Source organism: Pollachius pollachius (genome assembly GCF_949987615.1).
Source record: "Pollachius pollachius genome assembly, chromosome: 18".
In the NCBI taxonomy this organism is placed as follows: domain Eukaryota; kingdom Metazoa; phylum Chordata; class Actinopteri; order Gadiformes; family Gadidae; genus Pollachius; species Pollachius pollachius.
This window is the reverse complement of record NC_136951.1, coordinates 12,816,506-12,843,732: the sequence shown is the minus strand read 5'-3', so window position 1 is coordinate 12,843,732 and position 27,227 is coordinate 12,816,506. Positions and strand designations below refer to the sequence as shown.

The following is a 27,227-nucleotide window of genomic DNA, read 5'->3' as shown; positions in this document are numbered from 1 at the left end:
TGACTTATGTCTGAATATTTTATTGTTTATGTGTCATACATATAAAAAACAACAACAGTAAAACAGCCCGATTAAACCTGAGTAGATCTTAGTATTCACTCATTGATGAGTTAAAGTAGTACTAACCCTTACGATGAGTTAGAATAGATCCAACCCTCATGATGAGTTAGGGTCAGTAGTACTACTAGCCCTCATTGATGAATTAGGGTAAGTAGTACTAACCCTTATTAATCCCTGTGACTTTTTGGTTTCCCACCAACAAGCACCAAATTGATGAGCGATATTTAGTCAAAAAACTTTTTTATTGTCTTTGATTACGTGTCATAAGTTCAGGAATAATTGATCCAGCAACAGCAGAGCGTGTTCTACTCTGAAGGACTTCAACACGTCCACCAAAGAATTTAAGTAAAAAAGTTGCAAAAGTTCAGAGGATGTGGTTGGCTCAGCGGTAAGACACGTTGGTCGAGCTGAGAGGGTGAGGACCAACCCTCACCCTCTCATACACTTGGCTCAGACAGAAATGGGAATCAGAATTGTATTTGCAGAAGCAGCTTGATACACAAAATGCTGTCCAAAAGTAAAAAAAAACGAATCCTTTCATAAAAGATTTCAAATCCATGGAAGTTGGATATAAAAGCAAAGAAGAGAAATTATCCCAGAAGCTGCCCAAAGTAGCAATAGGATTGTCTATTATAATATTTTTCTTATTAAAGGTAAAGAAAGCACATCCACTGTGTTGCGTCTTAAGGCTTCGCTGCATTAGTCACATACCATGGATTCACCTGAGAAGCTGCTACATGAAAACCTGAACCACCAGCCTAACCCTGACCCTTACCTAAACCCCCAGCTGTTAGACCCTGGGGGTCAACGTCACAGTGAAATTCATAAGTTAACTAGAAACATCCCAGCAGACTGGAGCAGAACAACCGGTGGATACGACAGCATGACACTCGTCAGCGTGTTCACAACACTAGGCTGGGATCTCAAAGTCCACTTTACCTCCCAGAACCCTGACGTGGATCACAAGGCCGCAGGAATCACATCCATCCAACGATTCCATCGCTCTTAGATTCAGATCAACCCTTTGGTATCTCAAATGACAAAGTCAAGAAATCATGCAACTTACAAATATATCAATACAATACGCTCAGAGAGGCTCCTCCCCCATTGGGTGTAAAGGCTCCTCCCCCCAGTCCACCATCGGGGGTAAAGTCCTCATTATAGAGGGTTTTGCTGGTGGGCACTCAACTACTTAAAGTACACTTGGATAACGGAAAATCTGGTAGTACTTCGCTCAAGTACTTATTCATTATTTACAGTTTACTAAATCCCATTACTGATCGTTAAGTGCTAGTGTTGTAAGGTAAGGTGCAAGGGTGGTGTTCAAGGAGAGGTCCCTCCACCCGCTGAAGGACGTAGAGTATCCCGATGTTGTCGACGGTGACGAAGGTGGAGAAGTCGGGCGACGCGTGGATCCGCTTCAGGTTGGCGCCGCGGGGGTAGAAGGTCTGAAGGGCCTCGCCCCGCCCCACATCCCACCACTGGTCCAGGGGAGAGAGAGACAGAGAGAGAGACACACAAAGGTTATGGAGTGAGTCAAGGTGCTTTCCTCTTAAACTCTAACGCTGCCCAGACCTCACCAGGGGTCCGCGGCCCAGGCGGGTGACCTCTGACCTTCCAGAGGACGTCGAGTCTGACGCTCGCAGAGCTGCTGAAGGTGAATGAGTCAACGCTTAGAACAGCAGCCAGGTGTTTTCACCTGGATGTGTTGTTGGTGTGATTCTGCCCTGGATGGAGTTTCTTTAACTACAAGCAAATGCTGTTGGTACTGGAGCGAGGGGAACCAGTCTGCCACTGGTTCGTAAAAGAGTAGATAACGGAGGAAGGCTGGCCACCAGGGGGCCTGTCTTCTTACTCAGCAGCATGGGAGGGACACACCGGAAGGGACCGCGTCCTCACACACGACGTGTGTGTGTGTGTGTGTGTGTGCCATGTCCCAAAAGGAGAGGAGTCTTCCCGGCCCGAGGTGCCAGGGGCCCCTGGGGACGGGTTTAGACGGGCGGGGCAGAACCGATTCATCTTCCTCACACATAAAGAGCTGTGACACACAGAGGCTGTCCTGGGCGGAGAGACGCTCCTGTTCTGCAGCCTGACAGAGGCTCCTGTCTGGGCTCAGCAGCAGGCAGACGGGCCGCAGAGAGGAGGGGAAACGGCGGAGATCAGCAGGACAGCAGACGGCAGGCTTAGAGAGCGTGTGTGTGTGTGTGTGTGTGTGTGTGTGTGTGTGTGTGTGTGTGTGTGTGTGTGTGTGTGTGTGTGTGTGTGTGTGTGTGTGTGTGTGTGTGTGTGTGTGTGTGTGTGTGTGTGTTAGATGCTGCCTTCCCCCTGGAGAGTTGAGAGAAGGTTCAGGGCAGGGAGGTCAGATTCAACAGGAACAGGAAATAAAGAACGGGAGGGTGAAAATAGAGAGATAACATTCATAAGAGGAATGAGGAGGTCTGGTCCAATGAGAGAGAGAGCTCTACAGAGACAGACAGAGAGAGAGAGAGACCGCGAGACGGACAGACAGAGGAGGTAGGGATGTGTGAAAAGGTGAGATAAGGAAGATTGTGTTAGTGTGTGCATGTTCATGTGCACGTGTGCATGTGCGTGATGTCTGACAGTGGGGGAGGCAGGGGAGAGCTGTCCATCTCAACACTTTGCTAGAATTCCTCTCACCAGGGCCCCCCGACAGTGGGCCCCGAGGGACCCTACATCAGATACCAAATACCAAAATACTATACCACAATACTATGATACTACACTACAGTACTATGAAACTACACCACAATACTATGATACTATACCACAATACTATGATACAACACCACAATACTATGATACTACACCACAATACTATGATACTACACCACAATACTATGATACTACACCACAATACTATGATACTATACCACAATACTATAACACTACACCACAATACTATGATACTAAACCACAATACTATAACACTATACCACAATACTATGATACTACACCACAATACTATGATACTACACAGCAATACTATGATACTATACCACAATACTATGATACTACACCACAATACTATGATACTATACCACAATACTATAACACTACACCACAATACTATGATACTAAACCACAATACTATGATACTACACCACAATACTATGATACTATACCACAATACTATGATACTACACCACAATACTATGATACTACACCACAATACTATGATACTATACCACAATACTATGATACTACACCACAATACTATGATACTATACCACAATACTATGATATTACACCACAATACTATGATACTATAATACTACACCACAATACTATGATACTACACCACAATACTATGATACTATACCACAGTACTATGATACTACACCACAATACTATGATACTACACCACAATACTATGATACTACACCACAATACTATGATACTACACCACAATACTATGATACTATACCACAATACTATAACACTATACCACAGTACTATAACACAATACTATGATACTATACCAAAATACTATGATACTACACCACAATACTATGATGCTATACCAAAATCCTATGATACTATAGCAAAATACTATGATACTACACGAAAATCCTATGATACTATTCCGAAATACTATGACTCTACCAAAATCCTCTCCCAAATATAAGGTTGCCTATCTGCATTGCAGCAGCTCTTAATGTAAGCAGAGGCTGAGATACCGATTGGGAACCCTTTGGGAGCTCTGAGGTGAGGCACCCCTCATCTCAGCATAGCCCAGGACGCCCACACAGCGTCCGCTTCACGGCCACAGGCCAGCATCTCTTGGGCAAGGCACTGAACAGACCTGGCACGATGGGCAGGTGGATCGAGGTGAACGTCGGGCTGCAAGGCGACACTCTCTGTCTTCCAGAATGTTGGGAAACTGGGAGGGTTTCTACTAACTTGGTTTACCAGGACTTCTTCTGACAGACAGACAGACAGATGTCTGCATCAGAGATTCACTCCAGATGTATTCCCTGCCTGTGATTGACAGCTGGATCAGCACTGAAAGGAGGAGAAGCGGGGATGAGGACAAGACTACTAGCGGCCCGCAAGCGATCAACCCTGTGGAGCCATCACAGGTGGGAGGGGCCACACAGGGACATGACCTGTGAACCAGGTGTTCATAGACGCCTTTCCCTTCAGCTCCTCCGCTCTGTACAGAGGCAGACGAGGGTCATCTCTCTTCAACTCTAACATCATCAGAGGAAGATGAGGTTCAACTCTGACAACTGCAGAGGAAGACGAGGTTCAACTCTAACAACAGCAGAGGAAGATGAGGTTCAGCTCTAACAACTGCAGAGGAAGACGAGGTTCAACTCAAGCAGAGGAGGCTGAACTCAGACTATTATGAGTCTGTCCCTCCTTTGTTTCTCCGTCAATACAAAAACTGCAAGGTGTGAAGTACTGTGGGAGGGAGGTGCTTGTGTGTGTGTGATCCTAATTTGGGACAAGCTTTTTCACACATGCTGCCTACACATGGATTCTAACACCAGGACAGAATGTCATTCTGTCTGTCTGTGTGTGTGTGTCTGTGAGACGCTGTGTGTGGTAGAGACCTGGGGGAGTTGTGGAGAGACTCTGAACAATATCACACGCAGTGTGACCAAAGACTAACTGCGGTCAGACGATGACACACACACACACACACACCGACACACACACACACACACACACCGACACACACACACGTTAATTTCCCCATACAATAGCGTGCTACTTTTAGGCCCAATCCCATTTCCACCTCTTACCCCTTCCCCTTACCCCTCCCCCTTGTTTTTGTAGGGGTAGGCCTGTCCCAATTCTCATTTGGGTTAAGGGCTAGGGCCAAGACGTAGGGCTACGTAGCCCTTGAAATGAAGCTTCCAAAGGACCACACTTTAAATGGAGGGCTTTGAGGAAAAGCCGGCCAGCAAATTTGGCAGCTGTCATGAATCCTTTTTTTTTTTTTCTGAGCCCTTGTACTTTATTTTTTCTTTTGTGAAGTGCATTGGTTCCTAGAAATGCACTATACAAGACTGATATTATTATTATTATTATTATTATTATTATTATTATTATTATTATTACTAGTTATAATCAGAATAACTAGCAATAATCAGAAACACGCCTACTCTTGGCCTCTGTTGATTGCAGTCCGCGAGCTTCAAGCGATGATGACGCAACGTAATGGGGGGGTGTCTCATTTCTTAGGGGAACATTTTATCCCTCTGTATGGAGGGGCAATGGGAAGGGGGAAGGGGAAGGGGGAAGGGGAAGGGGGAGGGGTAAGGGGTGGAAATGGGATTGGGCTAAGGCCCAATCCCATTTCACATTCACCATTCAGGTAGGATTACACCCAGCAACCTCTCCACTGTTGGGACAGCTTCAGAAGCCTTCCTCTGGCAGGTCCTACCCCAGAGAGCGAGACGTCCCTCCTCCTAAAGAGCCACTGAACCATTCCCATACAGATCCACGCGTTGTGCGTGTTGTGTGTGTGTTTCCCATGTGTGTGTGCGCCCCCTGGTCTGACCTTGATGTAGCCCCCCACGGAGACCAGCAGGGTGTCGTCGGGGGAGAAGTGGAGGTCGCTGGCCCAGCCGCCGTGCAGAGAGTCCATGGGGTCCTTACCCTCCCGGGAGCAGACCCTCGCCAGGGAGCCGTCCGCCACGTTCCACAGCTGTAACACAGAGAAGGTTCTGGGTTCAATCCCCCACACTCCACAGCTGTCACACAGAGAAGGTTCTGGGTTCAATCCCCCACGTTCCACAGCTGTCACACAGAGAAGGTTCTGGGTTCAATCCCCCACGTTCCACAGCTGTAACACAGAGAAGGTTCTGGCTTCAATCCCCTACACTCCCCAGCAGCAACAACAGAGCCCGGTCACCGTTCATCAGATGAACCGCGGTCTCATATCCAGCCCTTCATCAGACACTACTTTATTTCTGGCCCTCAACAACACAGCAGATGACAGTGTGGACATTGGTGCATCCAGTAGTTACCTAGCTTTGCCTCATGCTACGACTGTGATGTCATCATGAAGTCAACAGATAAGGGCCAATAGGAGGGCCAATAGAAGCCCCCTCCCTTCCCCCCCAGTGCTCCAGGCTCCCCATAGAGCGACCAAACCACCCTGCACACGTCATCGCTGACACGCCCGGCGCCGTCCCATGCACGTGCGCGCTATATTTAAAACCCCGGGCGTGCCATCACTGACTGACTCACGCTGGTCTCCATGGAAACAGAGGCGGGCTGTCAGAGCCGTCGAGCTGTCATCGGAGCCAGTGGATTTCTGCCTGTCCCAGATGATGGAGACCCCGCCCCCAGCTGAGAGGCCCTCCCACTGGGTTTAAGCCCCTCCCCCCTCAGCCCAGAAAGGTGTAGATACAGGAGCAGAACAATGAGAAGCAAGATGAGATGACTCTGAGTAGATGACCTGAGGACGCCATCGTCCTGATTCACTATGATATAAACAATAAGCTAGTGGGGAGAGGGGAGGGAAAGGATGAGCAGGAAGTCCTTTTGGGGGGGTCTACCTCCCTTGTTTCTGACAGTAGCCCCCCCCGTCTCTCTGGTAATATGCTGCCCCCTGTCTGATGAAATGTGCGGATGACTAAATTAGACAGTCAGCCAAATCCTCAAAATGCAGACCTTAAGGGACTAGGCTAGACGAAGGTGGTGGTGTAGCTGTACTCACCCGTATCTCCCCGTTGTCGTCCCCCGTTGCCAGGCGCTGGCTGTCCCAGGAGAAGCGACAGGAGCGGACGCAGTCCTTGTGTCCCTGCAGCAGCCTGACACAGAGCCAGCTCTCACAGCTCCACAGCTACAGACAGAGGGACAGAGGGTCAGTGGGACAGAGGGACAGAGAGTCGGAGGGACATAGGGTCGGAGGGACGGAGGGACAGAGGGTCGGAGGGACACCGGGACAGAGGGACAGAGGGATGGGGCTTTAGACAAACAAGATGGTACAGAAGACGGCAGCCGGACACACCGCAAGCTCTCACAGCTCCACAGAGAGAGGGACAGAGAGACAGACGGCCAGAGGGACAGAGGGAGGGGGCTTTTGACAAACGAGGGGTTCATACGGTACAGAGGCCAGGAGTTGGATCACTGAGCACCTTAAGGTGCGAGGGGACTCTGCCGGGCAGGCAGAGATCCAGAGGGATCAGAGCTGCACCATATTGGAAAAACATTGGAAAGCGATATTCTGCCTTTCTGTAATACTAAATTATCAGACAGACTTCTCTTGTCGATTAGTTATGGAAAATGAGAACTGTTTTTTGCTTGTTATTATTTAATATCACACGTCCAGCCCTTGACACACATCATCACTAAAATATCTCGGTCAGTCGACGGAGATCTGAGGAAGTGACAGAAGATGGGTGCAGAAAAAGAAGAAGTGATGTACACTACAGTGTAGCGTATGTATAGAGTAGCAATTTGCATATGCAGACCGTGCATATGCAAATTAAAGGCTGTTGCTACAAAAATGTCTCCGGGGAAAGAGGAATAAACTCCATATGGATCTTAACCCTCAAAGCAGGAAGTGTTTAGAAAAGACACAGGATCCATTACTGAGCCTGTGGTCACAGTACTGCCAACAAGGAGTGTGATGCTGAATGAATCGACTCTGCATAGAAACCAATGCACAGCCACCATTGAATGTTGTACGTCCTGGCACTTGTACATTGCACTTATTCAAGGTACTTAATTGTGTAGCATCTACAGTAGCTGCTATCACTGCTTTACACGGGGAATGGGTTAGCCTAGCGATTGTAATACTTGCACTGGTTCTATGAACGTCTTTACTGTACCGACAGCGATATATTGTTTCATTTCTTATGCCAAATGTACTTATTGTAACAAATGCACTTATGTAAGTCGCTTTGGATAAAAGCGTCTGCTAAATGCGCTAAATGTAAATGTAAAATGTAAATGAAGATTTAATGAAAAAAATTATAACCTCATCAGAGCTTTTATGAGGACATTCTCCTGATGATAACCTTATCAGAGGTCTTAGGAAGGCATTACCTGTTGATAACCTCAGCAGAGATCTTATGAGGACATTTCCTGATGATAACCTAATCAGAGGTCTTATGAGGACATTACCTGATGATAACCATATCAGAGGTCTTATGAAGGCATTACCTGTTGATAACCTCAGCAGAGATCTTATGAGGACATTTCCTGATGATAACCTAATCAGAGGTCTTATGAGGACCTTCTCCTGATGATAACCTAATCAGAGGTCTTATGAGGATGTTACCTGATGATAACCTAATCAGAGGTCTTATGTGGATGTTACCTGATGATAACCTAATCAGAGGTCTTATGAGGACATTACCTGATGATAACCATATCAGAGGTCTTGTGAGGACATTACCTGATGATAACCTAATCAGAGGTCTTATGAGGACATTACCTGATGATAACCAAATCAGAGGTCTTATGAGGACATTACCTGATGATAACCTAATCAGAGGTCTTATGAGGACATTACCTGATGATAACCTCATCAGAGTTTACGGCTGCCGCTGACTCATAATGACATGACTGTCAACAAGATTTGTCTCTCTCTCCGTCTCCCTCTGTCTACCAAATCTGCCTGGTCCCTTCTCTACCTCTGTTTCTCAGTCCTCTTCCTCATTCATCCATTGTGTCCGCCTGCTCGTCCCCCATCCCGCTCTATTTATTCCCTTCTTTCATCCCTTTCTCTCCAACGCTGATTGAAAATAACTGGGCTGATAATGAGAGCCCTCTTCTGGCAGAAGATTCTGGGAGCGCGCACAAAGCCCCATTCATCTGAAGGAGGAGGGAGTGCAGGGAGAGAGGAGAGAGTTAGAGAGAGAGGAGAGAGATGGAGACGGAGATAGAGAGGAAGAGAGAGAGACAGAGAGAGAGAGGAAGAGAGAGAGAGACAGAGAAACAGAGTGAGTGAGAGAGAGACAGAGAGAGTTTTGTTGGGGGCTTTGAAAATATATTCATAGTTTCCGAATGGAAATATGTACATTTCAAAGCAGCTTGGAAGGGGAAGGTCAATATCAATATTTGTAGGTGGATTTGTGAGAGGAAATGTGAGAAAATCATGAATTATTCATCGCGGAGTCATTGACAAGAAGAGCAAAGTCAAACTCAGCAGTGTTTCCCTGAGCCTGCTGAGCTAATACTGTACCAAGCTGGCTAGAGAGAGTGTCAGCCAGCCAGGGCCACACACAGCTGCTACATGGCAGCCCAGCAGACAGACAAGGGGGAAGGCTAGCAGAGAGGCTAGGGGGCAGGCTAGCAGAGAGGCTAGGGGGCAGGCTAGCAGACAGACTAGGGGGCAGGCTAGCAGAGAGGCAAGGGGGCAGGCTAGCAGAGAGGCTAGGGGGCAGGCTAGCAGAGAGGCAAGGGGGCAGGCTAGCAGAGAGGCTAGGGGGCAGGCTAGTGTGTGTGTTCAGTGTGTCTGTCACTTTGTGTGCATGTGCGTATGTAATCAGTTTGTGTGTGGGGTACCTTAGCGGTGCGGTCGGCTGAGGTGGTGGCCGCCAGCCGTCCGTCAGCAGAGACCTGACAGGACAGGATGGCCTGACAGTGGGCCTCCACGTCCTGGAGGAGAGCCCCACTACACACCTCCCACAGCTGGGGAGAGAGAGAGAGAGAGAGAGAGAGAGAGAGAGAGAGAGAGAGAGAGAGAGAGAGAGAGAGAGAGAGAGAGAGAGAGAGAGAGAGAGAGAGAGAGAGAGAGAGACATTTGACTATACGTGGGGGATTGAGACGTTTGAGCTGACTATATCTCTCTATAGCACATTACTTTGTCCAAAGTAACTTGGACTGAATTCAGATACAGGCCAATACCGAGCCCCACACACACAAAATACTTTAGGCCCTAGTGAGTATGAGTGAGTGAGTGAGTGAGTGAGTGAGTGAGTGTGTGAGTGTGTGAGTGTGTGAGTGTGAGTGTGTGTGTTCAGTGATTGAATGACTGAGTGTTTACCTTAAGGGTCCCGTCGTAGGACCAGGACAGCAGCTTTTCCTCAGGGCTGTAGAGCAGAGTGAAGCACCTGACCTGCTCCCTGTGGCCCTGCAGCACCTGGCACTCACCTGTCCTCCACCTCCACACCTGATACACACACACACACACACACACACACACACACACACACACACACACACACACACACACACACACACACACACACACACACACACACACACACACACACACACACACACACACACACACACACACACACACACACACACACAATTCACATTTATCTCAGAATTCTGACATTATAATTACCTTTGAATACCTTATTTGGTGTTTTGTATTTAATCCCTGCTTAGTGTGCTTCTAAACCTCATAATTGATTGTGGATTAGTGGCTCCCTCGCCTGTGCTCTGCAGACAGTATATTACACATGGAAGGTGAGGGGAGCATTCAGATACAGGCAGCGGTGAGACAGAATCAGAACACATTATCCATCAACATCTCAGCACATGACCAGGAAACCCTCCAGAAGGTTGGGCTGCTCTTCAGGAGAGATCTCTACGTCCTCCATGTGTCAGTCATGAGGAAAGGGGACAGTGCGTGTCTGCAAACTCGCAATGTGTGTGTGTGTGTGTGTGTGTGTGTGTGTGTGTGTGTGTGTCAGTGATGCAGATATAGAGACAGAGTGAGTCAGAGTGAGACACAGATACAGCGTGAGACAGATTGAGATAGAAAGTGAGACAGAAGGAGAGAGAAAAAAGAGTGATACAGAGAGACATGAGACAGACTGAGACAGAGGTCGAGAGAGACAGAGACAGAGAGAGACCGAGAGAGAGAGACAGGGAGAGAGAGACAAAGCCATAGAGAGACAGAGAGACAGAGTGAGAGACAGAGACAGAGAGACAGAGTGAGAGAGAGAGAGACAGAGACAGAGAGAGAGAGACAGAGTGAGAGAGAGAGAGACAGAGACAGAGAGAGAGACAGAGTGAGAGAGACAGAGACAGAGAGAGAGAGACAAAGACAGAGAGACAGAGTGAGAGAGTAACAGAGGGAGAGAGACAGACAAAGACAGAGAGAGAGAGACAGAGAGAGAGAGAGAAACAAAGACACAGAGAGAGAGAGAGGGACAGAGAGATACAGAGACAGAGAGAGGGAGACAAAGACACAGAGAGAGAGACAGAGACAGAGAGAGGGAGACAAAGACACAGAGAGAGAGACAGAGAGTGTCCAGAAGCGTAGGGCAGGCCTCAGATCAGGTGGTTACCCACCCTTAAGGTGCAGTCCTCGGAGGAGGAGACGAGGGTGTGTCCGTCTCGGCTGAAGCAGCAGTGGAGCACCGTCCGGGTGTGGCCCTTCAGCTGGGCCAGGCTGGCCCCCGAGGGGACCGCCAGCACCTAGGGGGAGCACAGGGTTAGCGTGGTGAGGTTACGGTTAGCAGAGGGTTAGCATGGTGAGGTTATGGTTAGCAGAGGGTTAGCGTGGTGAGGTTATGGTTAGCAGAGGGTTAGCGTGTTGTGGATAGCAGAGGGTTAGTGTGGTGAGGTTATGGTTAGCAAAGGGTTAGTGTGGTGTGGTCATGGTTAGCAGAGGGTTAGTGTGGTGTGGTTATGGTTAGCAGAGGGTTAGCGTGGTGTGGTTAGCAGAGGGTTAGCGTTGTGTGGTTAAGGTAAGCACAGGGTTAGCATGGTGTGGTTAGCAGAGGGTTAGCATGGTGTGGTTAGCAGAGGGTTAGCATGGTGTGGTTAGCAGAGGGTTAGCGTGGTGTGGTTAGCAGAGGGTTAGCATGGTGTGGTTAGCAGAGGGTTAGCATGGTGTGGTTAGCAGAGGGTTAGCGTGGTGTGGTTAGCAGAGGGTTAGCATGGTGTGGTTAGCAGAGGGTTAGCATGGTGTGGCTAACAGAGGGTTAGAGTGGTGTGGTTAGCAGAGGGTTAGCGTGGTGTGGTTATGGTTAGCAGAGGGTTAGCATGGTGTGGTTAGCAGAGGGTTAGCGTGGTGTGGTTATGGTTAGCAGACGGTTAGCATGGTGTTGTTATGGTTAGGCTCACATGACAAGCAGCCAATCAGCAGCCAATCCTGATATGGATTACCCTTATTTATTACCCTTATTAATATTCACATTAGGCCCAATCTATTCCTCTTCATTAACGTGACTGCGGGGTACGGCCTGTGATCATTGATTAGGAATGCGATCAATAATGAATGTTTAATGATTGAAAGAGCAAAACACCATTAATACTTAATGGAGCAGACCAACACGTCTGTTTGGGGTATAAGTTTGACCACACAGACGGATTCTAAACAGACTTCGTCATTCATGTTTCCTTCCTTTCTGAATTCACTTCCTCCTCCCTAATGCACAAAAACGATGTAATGGACATCAATTATACCTATTCTTCAACCTCTGCTGCTGAAACAGTTCCAGCCCTCCATTACCATCCTGGCTGAAGAGGTTTTAATGAAGGGGTCTTTGACAAGGAGAACGCATTGATGGTTTTGCTACACAGAACACCTGGGGGGTTCCGGGCCAAAAGTACCTGAGGTGGGTCAGGCTTCAAGAGGTCTGGGAAACCCCAAGAACCAGTGGGGTACCAGTGGGGTACCCCCGGGGACGGAGAACCAGGGTTCACCCTGCCCTCCGACCCCGGCCCCACCCTCCCTCCCTGGGCCCAGGCCAGCAGCTGCTGCAGCCTCACGGTGCTCGGGACCAGTCTGACTGCCGCCTGCTCAGCACGCACACACACGCACGCACACACACACACACAGGCCAGATATACCAGCATACTGGAGTTGAGCCTCAGCTCTCATAATGGTTCAGCTGCAGAGGAACCAGCAGGGAGGGACAGGATGAAACCTGCTGCTGCAGTCAGTCACACAATCTGCTGGAGGAAAGGCCAAGGGCTCCCCGTGGTGGCTCGCTAAGGAACAGCAGCACAGAGAAAAGGCTTTGGGCTCTCCCTGATGGCTTACTGAGGAACAGCAGCCTTGGGCTCCCCCTGGTGGCTCACTGAGGAACAGCAGCCCAGAGAAAGGCGTTTGGCTCTTCCTGGTGGCTCACTGAGGAACAGCAGCCCAGAGAAAAGACCTTGGGCTCCCCCTGGTGACTCACTGAGGAACAGCAGCCCAGAGAAAGGCGTTTGGCTCCCCCTGGTGGCTCTATGAGGAATACCAGCCCAGAGCAGCATGACCAGCAGATGGGCCTCCCTCCGGCCCATATGATGATCCACATCTTACACCGTCTTACGCCTTCAGGTTACAGGTTTCATCCACCTCCTGCTGCCTCATCTTGGATGACAGTCCGCCTTGGAAGCCCAGCGATAGGACGGCAGCAAAGCCTATTAAAACCTCCTCTACGCTATAGGGACGTGTCATCAGAAGGAAAGCTTTTTTTAGGATTAACGCGCAACTCGTTAATCATTAAACAAATTTCAGTTGTTCTTATTTTTCTTCTCGCATCTTCCTATTCTCGCTGAATCTGCAATCCTGCCTCCCTCACTTCATGAGGGAGGGATTCCTCTCTGTGCTAGAGGGTTAGGAGAGAGGAGACGAGGAGAGAAGGAGAGGAGAGGACAAGAGGGGACGAGGAGAGAGGGAGAGGAGAGGAGAGGAGGAGAGTAGAGTGAGTGAGTGAGTGAGTGAGTGAGTGAGTGAGTGAGTGAGTGAGTGAGTGAGTGAGTGAGTGAGTGAGTGAGTGAGTGAGTGAGTGAGTGAGTGAGTGAGTACCTGGAGGGTTCCGTCCTCCCTCCCCAGGGCGGCCATGCTGGGCTCGCTGTTCAGACACGTGCAGCGGATCCTGGAGTGCTGCTCTTCCGACTGGAACATCACCTCCCCGGTCCGGCCCTCACGCACCTACACGCACACACACACACGCACCCACGCACACACACACACACACACACACACACACACACACACACACACACACACACACACACACACACACACACACACACACACACACACACACACACACACACACACACACACTCCATGGTCAATGATTACCATAAGAGTTAAGCTCAAAACGGTAATTGATCAGAAACATTGACACAGAGCGCCGTGCAGGGTTTTCCGACCCAGATCATTGAGGGGCGGGTAGGGTCAGGGGTCAGGGGTCACGTGGCTGACCCTGTTGTCTCACCTGCAGTCGGTTGCAGTTGTCGCCGGCGACCACGGTGATGCGGTCTCCGGTGAAGAGCGTGCTGGTGTCTCTCTTCAGTCTCACGGCGGAGGAGGTATGGACCCTACTGGTCTCCCACAGCTAGAAAAACATCATTATAACATTACCACAACACCACCCCAACATCATAACATTACCGTAACACCACCATAACATCATTATAACATCACCATAACATCATAACATTACCACAACACCACCACAACATTATAACATCACCATAACATCATTATAACATCACCATAACATCATAACATTACCACAACACCACCCCAACATCATAACATCACCGTAACACCACCATAACATCATTATAACATCGCCATAACATCATAACATTACCACATTACCACCCCAACATTCTAACATCATCATAACACCACCATAACATCATTATAACATCACGATAACACCATAACACCACCATAACATCACCAAAACATCATTATAACATTACCACAACATCACCATTACATCATTATAACACCACCACAACATCATAACATCACCATAACACCACCATAACATCATTATAACACCACCACAACATCATTATAACATCACCACAACATCATAACATCACCATAGCATCATAAAATCACCATAACATCACCATAACACCACCATAACATCATTATAACACCACCACAACATCATAACATCACCATAACATCATTATAACACCACCACAACATCATTATAACATCACCACAACATCATAACATCACCATAGCATCATAAAATCACCATAACATCACCATAACATTACCGCAACACCACCCCAACATCATAAAATCACCATAACATCTCCATAACATCATTATAACACCACCACAACATCACCCCAAAATCATAACATCACCATAACATCACCATAACATCACCATAACATCATTATAACATTATTATAATACCACCACAACATCACTTTAACATCATAACATCACCATAACATCATAAAATCACCATAACATTACCACAACACCACCCAACATCATAAAATCACCATAACACTGCCATAACATCATTATAACACCACCATAACATCATAACATCACCACGACATCATCATAACACCACAACAACATCATTATAACATTACAACAACACCACCCCAACATCATAAAATCACCATAACATCACCATAACATCATTATAACATTACGACAACACCACCCCAACATCATAACATCCCCATAACACCACCATAACATCACCATAACATCACCATAACACCACCACAACATCAACCTAACATCACCATAAGATTGTTATGACATCACTATAACACCACCATAATATTATAACATCACCATAACACCACCACAACATCATAAAATCACCATAACACTGCCATAACATCATTATAACATCATTATAACAACACCATAACATCACCCCAACATCATAACATCACCATAACACCACCATAACATCATTATAACATTACAACACCACCCCAACATCATAAAATCACCATAACATCACCATTACATCATTATAACATTACCACAACACCACCCCAACATCATAACATCCCCATAACACCACCATAACATCACCACAACATCACCCTAACATCATAACATCGCCATAAGATCGTTATGACATCACTATAACACCACCATAATATTATAACATCACCATAACACCACCACAACATCACCCCAACTTCATAACATCATTATAACATCACCATAACATCCCCATAACACCACCATAAAAACACCCATATTATCCCAATGACATCACCATGAAATCACCATAACATCCCCATGAAATCACCATGACATCACGGTAACATAACCTTAACATCCCCATCCCATCACGGTAACATCACGGTAACATCACGGTAACATCCCCAGAATAACGCAGAGGAGCAGGAGGACCAGGGGAGGACTGACCCTGACGGTGTGGTCATCGGAGCAGGACAGCAGCATGGTCCCGTCGGGGGAGAACTGGACGCCGTGGACCCAGCTCAGGTGACCGCAGAGGTCCGCCACCTTCTTATTGGAGTCCAGGTCCCAGAGCTGGAGGTCACACACACACACACACACACACACACACACACACACACACACACACAGACGCACACACACATAGAGACAAATACAAAAAGAGAGCGGCAGAGACACAAATAAGATTTACCCCAGTGTGTGTCTGTGCGCATGTGTGTACCTCCACAGTGGAGTGGGACGTGTGTTTGTGTGTGCGCATGTGTGTACCTCCACGGTGTAGTGGGACAGGGCTATGGCCAGCAGGCCGCTGGTGGGGCAGGCGTGGAGGTACTGCACCGTGCTGCCCCGGCTGCTGCTGATCTCCAGCAGCAGCTCGGAGTTCTCCACGCTGAACACCTGCAGAGAGAGAGGTCGTCATGGTTACAACACACACACTGAACACCTGCAGACACACACACACACACACACACACACACACACAGTAGTGTAGTGCTCACAAAGACAGCGTTCCTAGCAGCACAGATGACCCGGGTTCCGTCGGGCGACCAGGTGCTGCACTTGACGTGGACCTCGCTCTCCTCCTCCTCCTGGAACCGATCCTTCACGCTGAACGACTTCCACTCATTGGCTGAGGACACGCCGAACAGCTGGAGGCACACAGAGGGGTCAGGGTTAGGGTCAGGGACAGGGTCACAGGTTAGGGTCAGGGTCAGGGTCAGGGTCTGGGTCACAGGTTAGGGTCAGGGTCAGGGTCAGGGTCAGGGTCAGGGTCAGGGTCACAGGTTAGGGTCAGGGTCAGGGTCAGGGTTAGGGTGAGGCAGGCCAACACCAAGGGGAAGGCGGCTGCAGATACGATTCCAGATCCTCCGCCCTGCCTGTCTCCAGAGAGCCTCCCCCCTACCCCCATTGAGCCTCCACACTGCCTCCACCTACCTGCAGGGAGCCTACATCCTCCCTCCACCCTGCCTCCACCTACCTTCAGAGAACCTCAACCCTACCTACAGAGCCTCGACCCTGCCTTCAGAGGGCCTCCACCCTGCCTCCACCTACCTTCAGAGAGCCTCCACCCTACCTCCACCGTACCTTCAGAGCCACCACCCTACCTCGACCCTGCCTCCACCCTGCCTCTAGAGAGCCTCCACCCTATCTCGACCCTGCCTCCACCTACCTTCAGGGAGCCTCCACCCTACCTCGACCCTGCCTCCACCTACCTCCAGAGAGCCTCCACCCTATCTCGACCCTGCCTCCACCTACCTCCAGAGAGCCTCCACCCTACCTCGACCCTGCCTCCACCCTGCCTCCAGAGAGCATCCACCCTACCTGGACCCTGCCTCCACCTACCTTCAGGGAGCCTCCACCCTACCTCCACCTACCTTCAGGGAGCCGTCCCGGGAGCAGGTTGCCAGGTGTTTGTCGTCGGGGGAGAAGCTGCAGTGGGTGACGGGCTCCAGGTGGCCGAACATGGTGTTCTGGGAGGACGGCTTGTTCAGGTTCCACAGCTGAGAGGAACCAGGATCACAATGTTACCGCTCACCCACCAGGAGGACATTAGCCCATCAGCGTTGGTAGCAGTCGTACTATGAGTACCTCAGTGTCAGTAATAGTAGTACTGTCAGTGGTACCTTGGTGTCGGTAGCAGTAGTACCTTGGTGTCAGTGGCAGTAGTACTTTCAGTAGTACTTTGGTGTTAGTAGCAGTAGTACCGAGGTATCAGTAGCAGTAGTACTATGAGTACCTTGGTGTTGGTGTATTACAATAGTAGTAGAAGTACCGTGGTGTCAGTAGCAGTATTACTCTCTATTGAAGTACCTTGGTGTTTGTGTATTAAAGGGGACATATTATATGCCCACTAGTGATGTCATATGGGGCAGATTTTCGAAACGGCTTGCAAGGCTAATCACACTCACACCTGGTGGTAAAATAAGTCTCCTTTAACAGTAGTACTATTAGTACCTCTGTGTCAGTAGCAGTATTACTGTCAGTAGTACCTTGGTGTTCATGAAGCCGTCATTGGAGCAGGTGGCCAGCAGGAGGCAGCGCGGGCCGTTGGTGAACACACAGTGGTTGATCTGCTCCTCGTGCTCCTCCTCAAACTTCCTTAGAAGACTGCCCCGCTCAGCGTTCCACACCTTACACACACACACACACACACACACACACACACACACACACACACACACACACAGAGACACACACACACACACACAGACACACACAGCCATAGTTTTAAATGATAATCAATAAAACCAACATTACAAAGAAATGTAAAAATATTGATTTAAGGTTAAATAATAAACATGCAGTGCATGCAGCCACAAAAAAATGATCAAATAATAAACCACGTGGTGAGCATTAACTTGTTTAAACTCCACTAACTTGTTAAAATTCATTAACTAGTTTAACTCTACTAACTAGTTTCCTCTCCATCGCTCCCTCCCCGGCTCACCTTGACCTTGCGGTCGGCGGAGCAGGTTGCTAGGAGACGGTCGTCGGGGGAGAATGCGCAGCAGAGCACCTCGTCGTCGTGGGCGGTGACCTCCAGGAGCTTCTCCCCAGAGGTGCTCTTAAACACCTGGACGCACACGCACACACGCACGCACGCACGCACACACGCACACATACACACACACACACAAACACCAGCACACACACACACACACACAAACACAAACACCAGCACACACACACACACACACACGCACGCACGCACGCACACACGCACACACAAACACCACAAACACACACACACACACAAACACACACACACACACGCACGCACGCACACAAATATCATGATCATTTCATATACATTATACAAATTTAAATATCATATACGGTCATACTGTATTTGGACCATATGATTTATGATCATATGTGTACCCAAAACGCTGTTTTGGGTAGTTTGTACTTCCTCAAAAATCGGATCTCCGTTGTTTCAATCAGATGCCCCGCCCATCCCTGAGAGAACGTGATTGGTCAATGAAACCAGAAGGAAACATAGACTCCGCCCACTCCATCAGCATGAAGAAGGAGGAGGAAATTAAGAGACTGAAAAAAACGGAAGACTGGATCTAAGAGGACATCATGTCTGGTGCTTAATGAACACCTTAACCCTGACCAGGGGGACTTTAATGTCCATCACTTTAAAACACACACACAGGCCCATAAACACCCACACACATTCAGACGCATACCCAACACACACACGCATGAAGACCTCACACATACACACACATACCCAACACACACACACACAAATACAACACACACAAATCCACTACCTCAAACAGACACGCATATACACGAACACACGGACACAACACCCAAGACCTCACACAGACACACACACACACACACACACACATACCCAACACACAGCCACCCACCCTGAGCATGTTGCTGGCTCCACAGGCGGCGATCTTGGAGCCGTCGTGAGAGAAGCAGGCGGAGTACACTGGGCCCAGGTTTGGCTGCACCACCAGGCGAGACACGCTGTCTACCCCGCTGTGGTTCCTGTTGACAACGACGCACACATGAACACAACACAACCACAACACACGTGACACAAGTAAACAAGGACGCCCTGTGCAATATGTGAACTACTGTTACTCAAGGTACTGTACACATCTACTATTTATATACAATATTTTATGCATACAGCATACACAAAATACTACAGTGTTAAGCTTTGGAACAGAAGTCAATATTGCATTTATTCATCTACTGCGGCATGGCTAGATGTGCAGACTGATCTGTGTGGCAAAACAGGATGTGAGGTCACGTGATCAGGATGTTGACTACCATATAGCCATAGAGATCTGAAATCTTAAAAAAATGAAGAACCTTTCCAAACACACTATCACATGATATCATACTACCTTCACATCTCCATTCGTTCATTGCGTCCCATAGACCCTTTTGGGTCTACCACCCTTTCCCTGTTCCAAAACAGGAACAGCCTCATCCTGAGTGTGATGAGGACACCTGTCTCGGTCATACTCTCTGTTAAAGGGTGCGTTACGTACTGCCAGTCGAAGTAGAGGCTCCCCCTGCTGGCGGCGGCCCGCGCCTGCAGCAGGGCCTGGCGGTGGACCTCAGAGCCGTGGGGCTGGGCCAGGGCCAGCTGCACCACGTCGGGGAAGGGCCGCTGCTCCAGCTGGTGGCCCGTCAGGGACAGGAACTCCTGGAACTGGCCCCGCACCGCGCTGTTCTGGGGAGGGGAATAATATATATACATGTATATATATATATATATATATAAATACAACAGGAACTGGCCCCGCACCGCGCTGTTCTGGGGAGGGGAATAATATATATATTTACATGTATATATATACATAAATACAACAGGAACTGGCCCCGCACCGCGCTGTTCTGAGGGGCAGAATAATCTCTCTCTCTCTCTATACGCATATATCTTTATCTAATCAATCAATCAATCAATCAATCAATCAATCAGTCTATCTGTCTATCTGTCTATCTGTCTGTCTGTCTGTCTGTCTGTCTGTCTGTCTGTCTGTCTGTCTGTCTGTCTGTCTATCTATCTATCGATTGCCTGAGGGCGGTTTACAGTGTTCAAAGTCGCCAAATGGCTTGTAGGCTTTATCTGCTATCGTTTTTAATTTTAAGATCAGAGTGCTCCAGTGTTGCCGTGGTTACCTCTCGGTCCAGCACGGCGCCGTGGTCCACGTAGTCGTTGATGAGGGGGGAGGGGCCTACCACCCGGGCCTTGGTGATCACCCAGTCCAGAGAGAACATCAGGGAGGACAGCTCCTGGAGGAGGAGGAGGAGAGGAGGAGGGGAGGGGGAGTAGGAGGAGGGGTGAGGGAGGAGGAAAGGGAGAAAGGAGTGAGAGAGAGGTCAGATGATGGGGAGGGAGGAGCGAGAGAAAGAAGCAGAAAGCGATAGAAAGAAGGATAGAAGAACAAAAGAGAGAGAGAGAAAGGAGGAGAGACAGAAGGAAGGGATGAAGGGAAGGAGCCGGGAAGGAATTGAGGGAAGAAGGGATGAAAGGAGAGGAACAATAACATTTATAAACGCAGGAAGGAAAAGAAGACGCCTGACAGAGTGCATGCGTGCGTGCGTGCGTGCGTGCATGTTACCTTGGTCAGTTTGGCCTGGGCCATGTGGTGGGTGAGGAACCTGAACCAGTAGAGGGACACTGTGTCCCCGGAGGTGGGAGGACCCTGGCTGTAGTGCTTCTGGTACTGATGCACCACCTTAGCATGCAGACCCTGGAGACCAACATAAATAACATGTTAAACCACACCTGGCTGGACCTACAGCAGGATTCAGTACTCAATAACAACTAAACGTACTAATAAGACCTAGAGCCATCAGAGCATACGGTTCAAATTGGTGGTCGTTCCTTAAACTATGTTTAATAATTCAGTACTTTTATATGTATTGATTGAAGCCCCTTCATCATCAAGTGACCAAAGTATTGATGCCCACGGTTCTTTTCAAACAAACGGAACGGAGAAGGCCTGTGTGTCTCAAAGCTGACATCCAGAATCAACGGTTTCTACTACCACTAGTTAGTCATTAGTTAGTCATTTAGCTGACGCTCTCCTCCACAGTCGCTCTGAGGGAGGTGTGGCGTAGAGGAGCAGCAACAGACCCGCTTGCTCAAGGGCCTCAGGGTTGGCTGACGACATCGGGATCCAACCTGAGAGACAGAACGCCCAGCTCTGAGGAGGAGGGGAGGTCGACCCTGACCTCTATGGGGGCTAGGTTGTGCTCTGAGGAGGAGGCGAGACCCTGACCTCTATGGGGGCTCGGTTCTGCTCTAAGGAGGAGGCGAGACCCTGACCTCTATCTGGTTGCGGTTCTGCTCTGCCAGAAAGTCCAGCTGCAGGTCGTGGAGGTAGTAGAGGTACGGCCGCTGGTGGCAGTCCCGGAACAGCAGGGACTTGTTGACAAAGTCCTGCAGGATGTCCTCCACCTCCTCGGGCTCCAGGTCCCACATCACCGCCAGCACCTAGTCACAGATACAGGTTTACACACAGGTATACACACACAGACACACACAGAGACACACACACAGGTGTACACACAGAGACACACACAGGAGTACACACAGAGACATACACACAGGTGTACACACAGAGACACACACACAGATGTACACAGAGAGACACACACAGGCACAGACTTGTACAGATAAACAAACAGGTTTAGACAGCAACAAAAGGTACAGATTCACATTTTTAAGTGGAAACATAGGTGAGGCCAGAGGTCAGAGGTCAGACCTGCGCGGGGACCTTGCTGTCCTTCTCCAGTACGCTGAGGTCGCGGTAGAGCTCCCTCTGGTCCTCGGGCAGCACCTGGAAGCTGGCGTCCATGGCCTGGTCCAGCGCGTCGTAGTCGTACGACGACGACTTGCGGATGCGGCGGAACTGCTTGCGGCGCAGCAGCGTGAGGTAGTAGGCCCAGCGGTCGGGGAAGTCCCTGAGCAGGGCTCCCACCAGGGACACCACCAGGGGGAAGCCTGGGGGACGGATCGTAGTGATGACAACCTGTCTGTCCCTCTAGGTTCTAAAGGATTATAGTGACGACAACCTGTCTGTCCCTCTAGGTTCTAAAGGATCATAGTGACGACAACCTGTCTGTCCCTCTAGGTTCTAAAGGATCATAGTGACGACAACCTGTCTGTCCCTCTAGGTTCTAATGGATCATAGTGACGACAACCTGTCTGTCCCTCTAGGTTCTAAAGGATCATAGTGACGACAACCTGTCTGTCCCTCTAGGTTCTAATGGATCATAGTGGCGACAACCTGTCTGTCCCTCTAGGTTCTAAAGGATCATAGTGACGACAACCTGTCTGTCCCTCTAGGTTCTAATGGATCATAGTGGCGACAACCTGTCTGTCCCTCTAGTGATGACAACCTGTCTGTCCCTCTAGGTTCTAATGGATCATAGTGACGACAACCTGTCTGTCCCTCTAGGTTCTAATGGATCATAGTGACGACAACCTGTCTGTCCCTCTAGGTTCTAAAGGATCATAGTGACGACAACCTGTCTGTCCCTCTAGGTTCTAAAGGATCATAGTGACGACAACCTGTCTGTCCCTCTAGGTTCTAAAGGATCATAGTGACGACAACCTGTCTGTCCCTCTAGGTTCTAAAGGATCATAGTGACGACAACCTGTCTGTCCCTCTAGGTTCTAATGGATCATAGTGGCGACAACCTGTCTGTCCCTCTAGTGATGACAACCTGTCTGTCCCTCTAGGTTCTAATGGATCATAGTGACGACAACCTGTCTGTCCCTCTAGGTTCTAATGGATCATAGTGACGACAACCTGTCTGTCCCTCTAGGTTCTAATGGATCATAGTGATGACAACCTGTCTGTCCCACTAGGTTCTAATGGATCAAAGTGATGACAACCTGTCTGTCCCTCTAGGTTCTAATGGATCATAGTGATGACCACCTGTCTGTCCCTCTAGTGGTGTAACCTGTCTGTCCCTCTAGCCTCTAATGGATCATGGTGGTCCCCACAACGTGTCCTCCTACCTTAAGTGGTGTTTCTAATGGTCCTAGTGGTTATCCATAGTGGTCAGTTGTCTGTAATGGTCCTAGTGGTTTTCTATAGTGGTCAGGTGTCTGTAATGGTCATAGTGGTTATCTATAGTGGTCAGGTGTCTTTAATTGTCATAGTGGTTTTCTATAGTGTTGAGGTGTTTCTAATGGTCATAGTGGTTTTCTATAGTGGTCAGGTGCCCTCCTACCTTTGCAGAGCTGCACGATGCTGCGGGCCTGCTCAGGCAGCTGCTGGGGTTTGGTGTTGACGTACATGGCTAGGATCTCCAGGGCCTTGTCCTCATCCAGACCACTCTCTACCTCCACCTCCTGGCGGACACCTGCCAGGAACACACCAGAGGTCATGATGGTGACCCCAGAGGTCATGAAACACACCCAGATGTCATGATGGTGACCCCAGAGGTCATAAAACACACCCAGAGGTCATCTTGTGGACCTCAGAGGTTATGATGTTGACCTCTGGGCGTCTGGGTGGCAGCAGTACAGCATCACATGACGGTACATGACGCTACAAGGCGCTACGTGGCACTACATGGCCGTACCGTTGACGGCGTCGGCGATGCTGCGGTCTCTGGTGGTGATCAGGACTCTGCTGTGGACGTCAAACGCCTTCAGAGCCGAGCTGTCCCATATATCATCCAGGATCAGGAGAGACCTGGAGAACACACACACACACACACACACACACACACACACACACACACACACACACACACACACATAAAAGGGAATAGGAAAAATAACAGTTATCACTGTTATATATAAATACATATACTGTATATATCATATAAAAATCCTGATCATATTGCTACCGGTTACAGTTTTAAAACGACTGTATAACTTCTCATAATAAAAGGAAAACAGTCAACACCAGCTGCCATTTTAGAAACAGGAAGCATTGCAACCAGTTCAGATTGAAGTGTTGTTCTACTTAGTTTCCCAGCTCTTATCTGTGTCTGCCAGCTGATATGTGGTGCGTGACCAGATGCTCCCGCCAGAACTTGCCACGCCCATTGATTGTTTTAAAAGCTGTTTTCACATCGAGGTCCACTTTGGAAGTAAGATAATAAAATGTATAAAGCAGGGTCCCAGTGGAACCAGTCATGGACCGACAGGACCATGGAGACCTCGTCCTCCCTTCTCCTCGGAGCCTCTGGTCTAGTTAGGGCTGTTTAGTCAGCAGTGAACAAGCCAGGTGTTGCTAAAGACTGCCCTGCCCTCTGTTATACAGATTAGCGTGACGTGGCAGTATAAACACAGGCTCTGATAACGTCTCTCGGTCTAATAGTCTGTTTGGCTCAGGAAGGTCCCCAGCTGAGGCACCCGGAAGTATCTCAGCGGTCGCCAAGACAACAGCTGGTCGGCGGGGCTCACCTGGGCGGCTGGGGGCGGGGCTCACCTGGGGGTCAGGAGAGGGTGGGCGGTGCTCACCTGGGGAAGCGTCGCAGCAGCAGGAAGCGCAGGCGCTCCTTGGCCTCCTCCAGGGAGCCGGGGGTCCGGCCGGGCCCTTGGAGCTCCTGGCTCTGCTCCAGGCGGAAGCACAGGGTCTGGAGGCGGGCCAGCAGGTCAGAGCGTTCCAGCTGGCCGATGGACAGCCAGTAGACCCCACTGGGGAAGTACTCTGCGGAGGGAGAGGAGGAGGGGGTGAGGGGGTGAGGGTGAGATGCTGAACGCGGGTCAAGGGGAGGTCAAACAAACTCCTCCTTTCACCGAAGTGTCCTCCTCCTTTATCTGGAACTGTCTTTGGCTCCAAAGCTAATAGAGTAAAACTATGGTCTTTCAATGACATCATCCCGTCACACCCGGGATGAGCCCTCCTAAGCCTTCAGGACAGTGACCCGACGCAACCCAAAAACACCAGGGAGACCCACGTCAGCCAATCACCTTCAAGGAGTGCGTGGTCACGGACCGCCTCCGCTGCAAGGACGGACTTCCCTGAGCCGGCCATGCCGTGGAGCACCACCCAGCCGGGCTCCTTCAGGAGGCCCTGGAGCTGCTGGCGGAGCTGCTGCACCAGCCGGGGTCTCTGGACGAAGACCACGGGCCTCTGGGGGACGCCCCCCTCCCGCAGCACCGCCTGGACTGGGGGTGCAGGAAGGAGAACATCACTTTACCCTGTAGAGACCCGGTCTGGATCAGACCACCTGCAGGACCTCGATACACACTACAGATATCTAATGGACGTGTAGGAGTCCAAATCAAGACACACACACACACACACACACACACACACACACACACACACACCCCCACACACACACACACACACACACACACACACACACCCTAAACCTCCCACCTCTGGGCGTGCCCGCGTCGGTGAAGCTGCGCTGGGCCTCGGGGGAGCCCAGCGGCAGGCTGGTGTGCAGCAGGTTGGCCAGGTCTCCGTAGCTCTCCCTCACCAGGGCGTTGTAGAACGACACGTACGCCTCGTTGTCCTTCACCAGGAGCAGCTCCAGCAGGGCCACTGCCTGCTCCCTCCTGGTGGGCTGGGGGGACACAGGGATAGAGGCCAAGGTTGGGGGTCAAGGTTAGGGTCAGGGTTAGGGTTAGGGGCAGGGTGAGGGTCTGGGTCAGGGTCAAGGTCGGGGTCGGGGTCAGGGTTAGGGTCAGGGTCAGAGAAAGGATCAAGGTCGGTGTCAGAGTTAGGGTCAGGGTCGGGGTTAGGGTCAATGATAGTCGACTCAACGATAGGTGGAAGCAGCCCAGCTGGTAGGTAATCGTTGGTCTCCTACTACGTGTCTCCACCTTGCTCCTGACGCGCTCCTCCTCGTCCCCGCTGAGCACCCCGTCACTGACCAGGTGGTCCATCAGGTAGGTGGCCTTGATGTCCTGCTCCAGGACGGGACGCGAGCGCAGCAGGCAGCTCAGAGCGCCCTCCTCCATCGCCATTGCAACACTCCTACCTGAGAACACAGAGGACGGGTATACAGTAGAGAAATACATTATTCAGATACCGAGTATATTGTGAGGAAGTGGAAAACATGAGCTGTTAAAATGAGGTGTTCACACTAATTAAGCTTAATAACTACTAAAAAATATTATTATATCCCAATAAACCATATAGTAGTATAAATGAAAAGGCGAATGAACAAAGCATTCTTATATATAAGATTATAATAGCAGTATTCTTGACGCCCAGTTATTATTCTGAATCAACCAGTAACAGTAACAGTACTAACCCTTAACAGGTCATAAGTCAGCCAGCAGGAAACTTAAACCAACTGTCAGCCTTAACACTAGTCTGTGTATTCTGCGTCATCCCGATTTAAAATGGATGTCAGAATGTGTCATTTAGGGTAGAAGCTTTAACAGTTTCTATGAACAGAAACTAAAACAAAAACATGAGACTCACCGGGATCACCAGAGGAGTTAAGGTAAACCGAGACCGAGGAGAGGCGAGATGACAGAACCTTATTTCCTTGGAGAGTTCAAATGTAATCCATTCATTCACTAAATCGAATCCATTAATTCACTCAATGTAACACATTAATCACTACGTCTAATACATCCATTCACTTC

General features: G+C 49.4%; 1 protein-coding gene across 2 annotated transcripts; it reads right to left on the bottom strand.

Moving 5' to 3' along the window:
* On the bottom strand, positions 1-27,227 carry apaf1 (apoptotic peptidase activating factor 1). 2 transcript variants are annotated; one of them, XM_079755689.1, is made up of 27 exons: positions 27,061-27,227; positions 26,454-26,611; positions 26,005-26,194; positions 25,590-25,787; positions 25,137-25,326; positions 24,248-24,360; positions 23,894-24,025; positions 22,417-22,655; positions 21,978-22,145; positions 21,268-21,399; positions 20,825-20,938; positions 20,191-20,375; positions 19,552-19,678; positions 18,612-18,737; positions 18,154-18,294; positions 17,539-17,664; positions 16,663-16,812; positions 16,433-16,561; positions 16,112-16,237; positions 14,169-14,288; positions 13,751-13,876; positions 11,299-11,424; positions 10,034-10,159; positions 9,553-9,678; positions 6,755-6,880; positions 5,591-5,737; positions 1-1,541 (listed from the first exon to the last, which is right to left on the bottom strand). In XM_079755689.1, exons 2-27 carry the CDS (start codon positions 26,595-26,597, stop codon positions 1,344-1,346), a joined length of 3,825 nt encoding a protein of 1,274 aa, XP_079611815.1. In that variant the 5' UTR covers positions 26,598-26,611; positions 27,061-27,227; the 3' UTR covers positions 1-1,343. The 2 variants fall into 2 exon arrangements, with proteins under 2 accessions (XP_079611815.1, XP_079611816.1); XM_079755690.1 differs by lacking the exon at positions 27,061-27,227 and adding an exon at positions 26,888-26,963.

Coding starts and splice junctions, on each gene's coding strand:
- apaf1 (XM_079755689.1), bottom strand. CDS start 26,597: ATGGCGATGGAGGAGGGCGCTCTGAGCTGCCTGCTGCGCTCGCGTCCC. Junction 18,738..19,551: donor GAGCCAGCAACATGCTCAGG/GTGGGTGGCTGT, acceptor GTGTGCGTCCAG/GTGTTTAAGAGCACCTCTGG. Junction 11,425..13,750: donor GGGAGGACGGAACCCTCCAG/GTACTCACTCAC, acceptor TGCTCCCCCTAG/GTGCTGGCGGTCCCCTCGGG.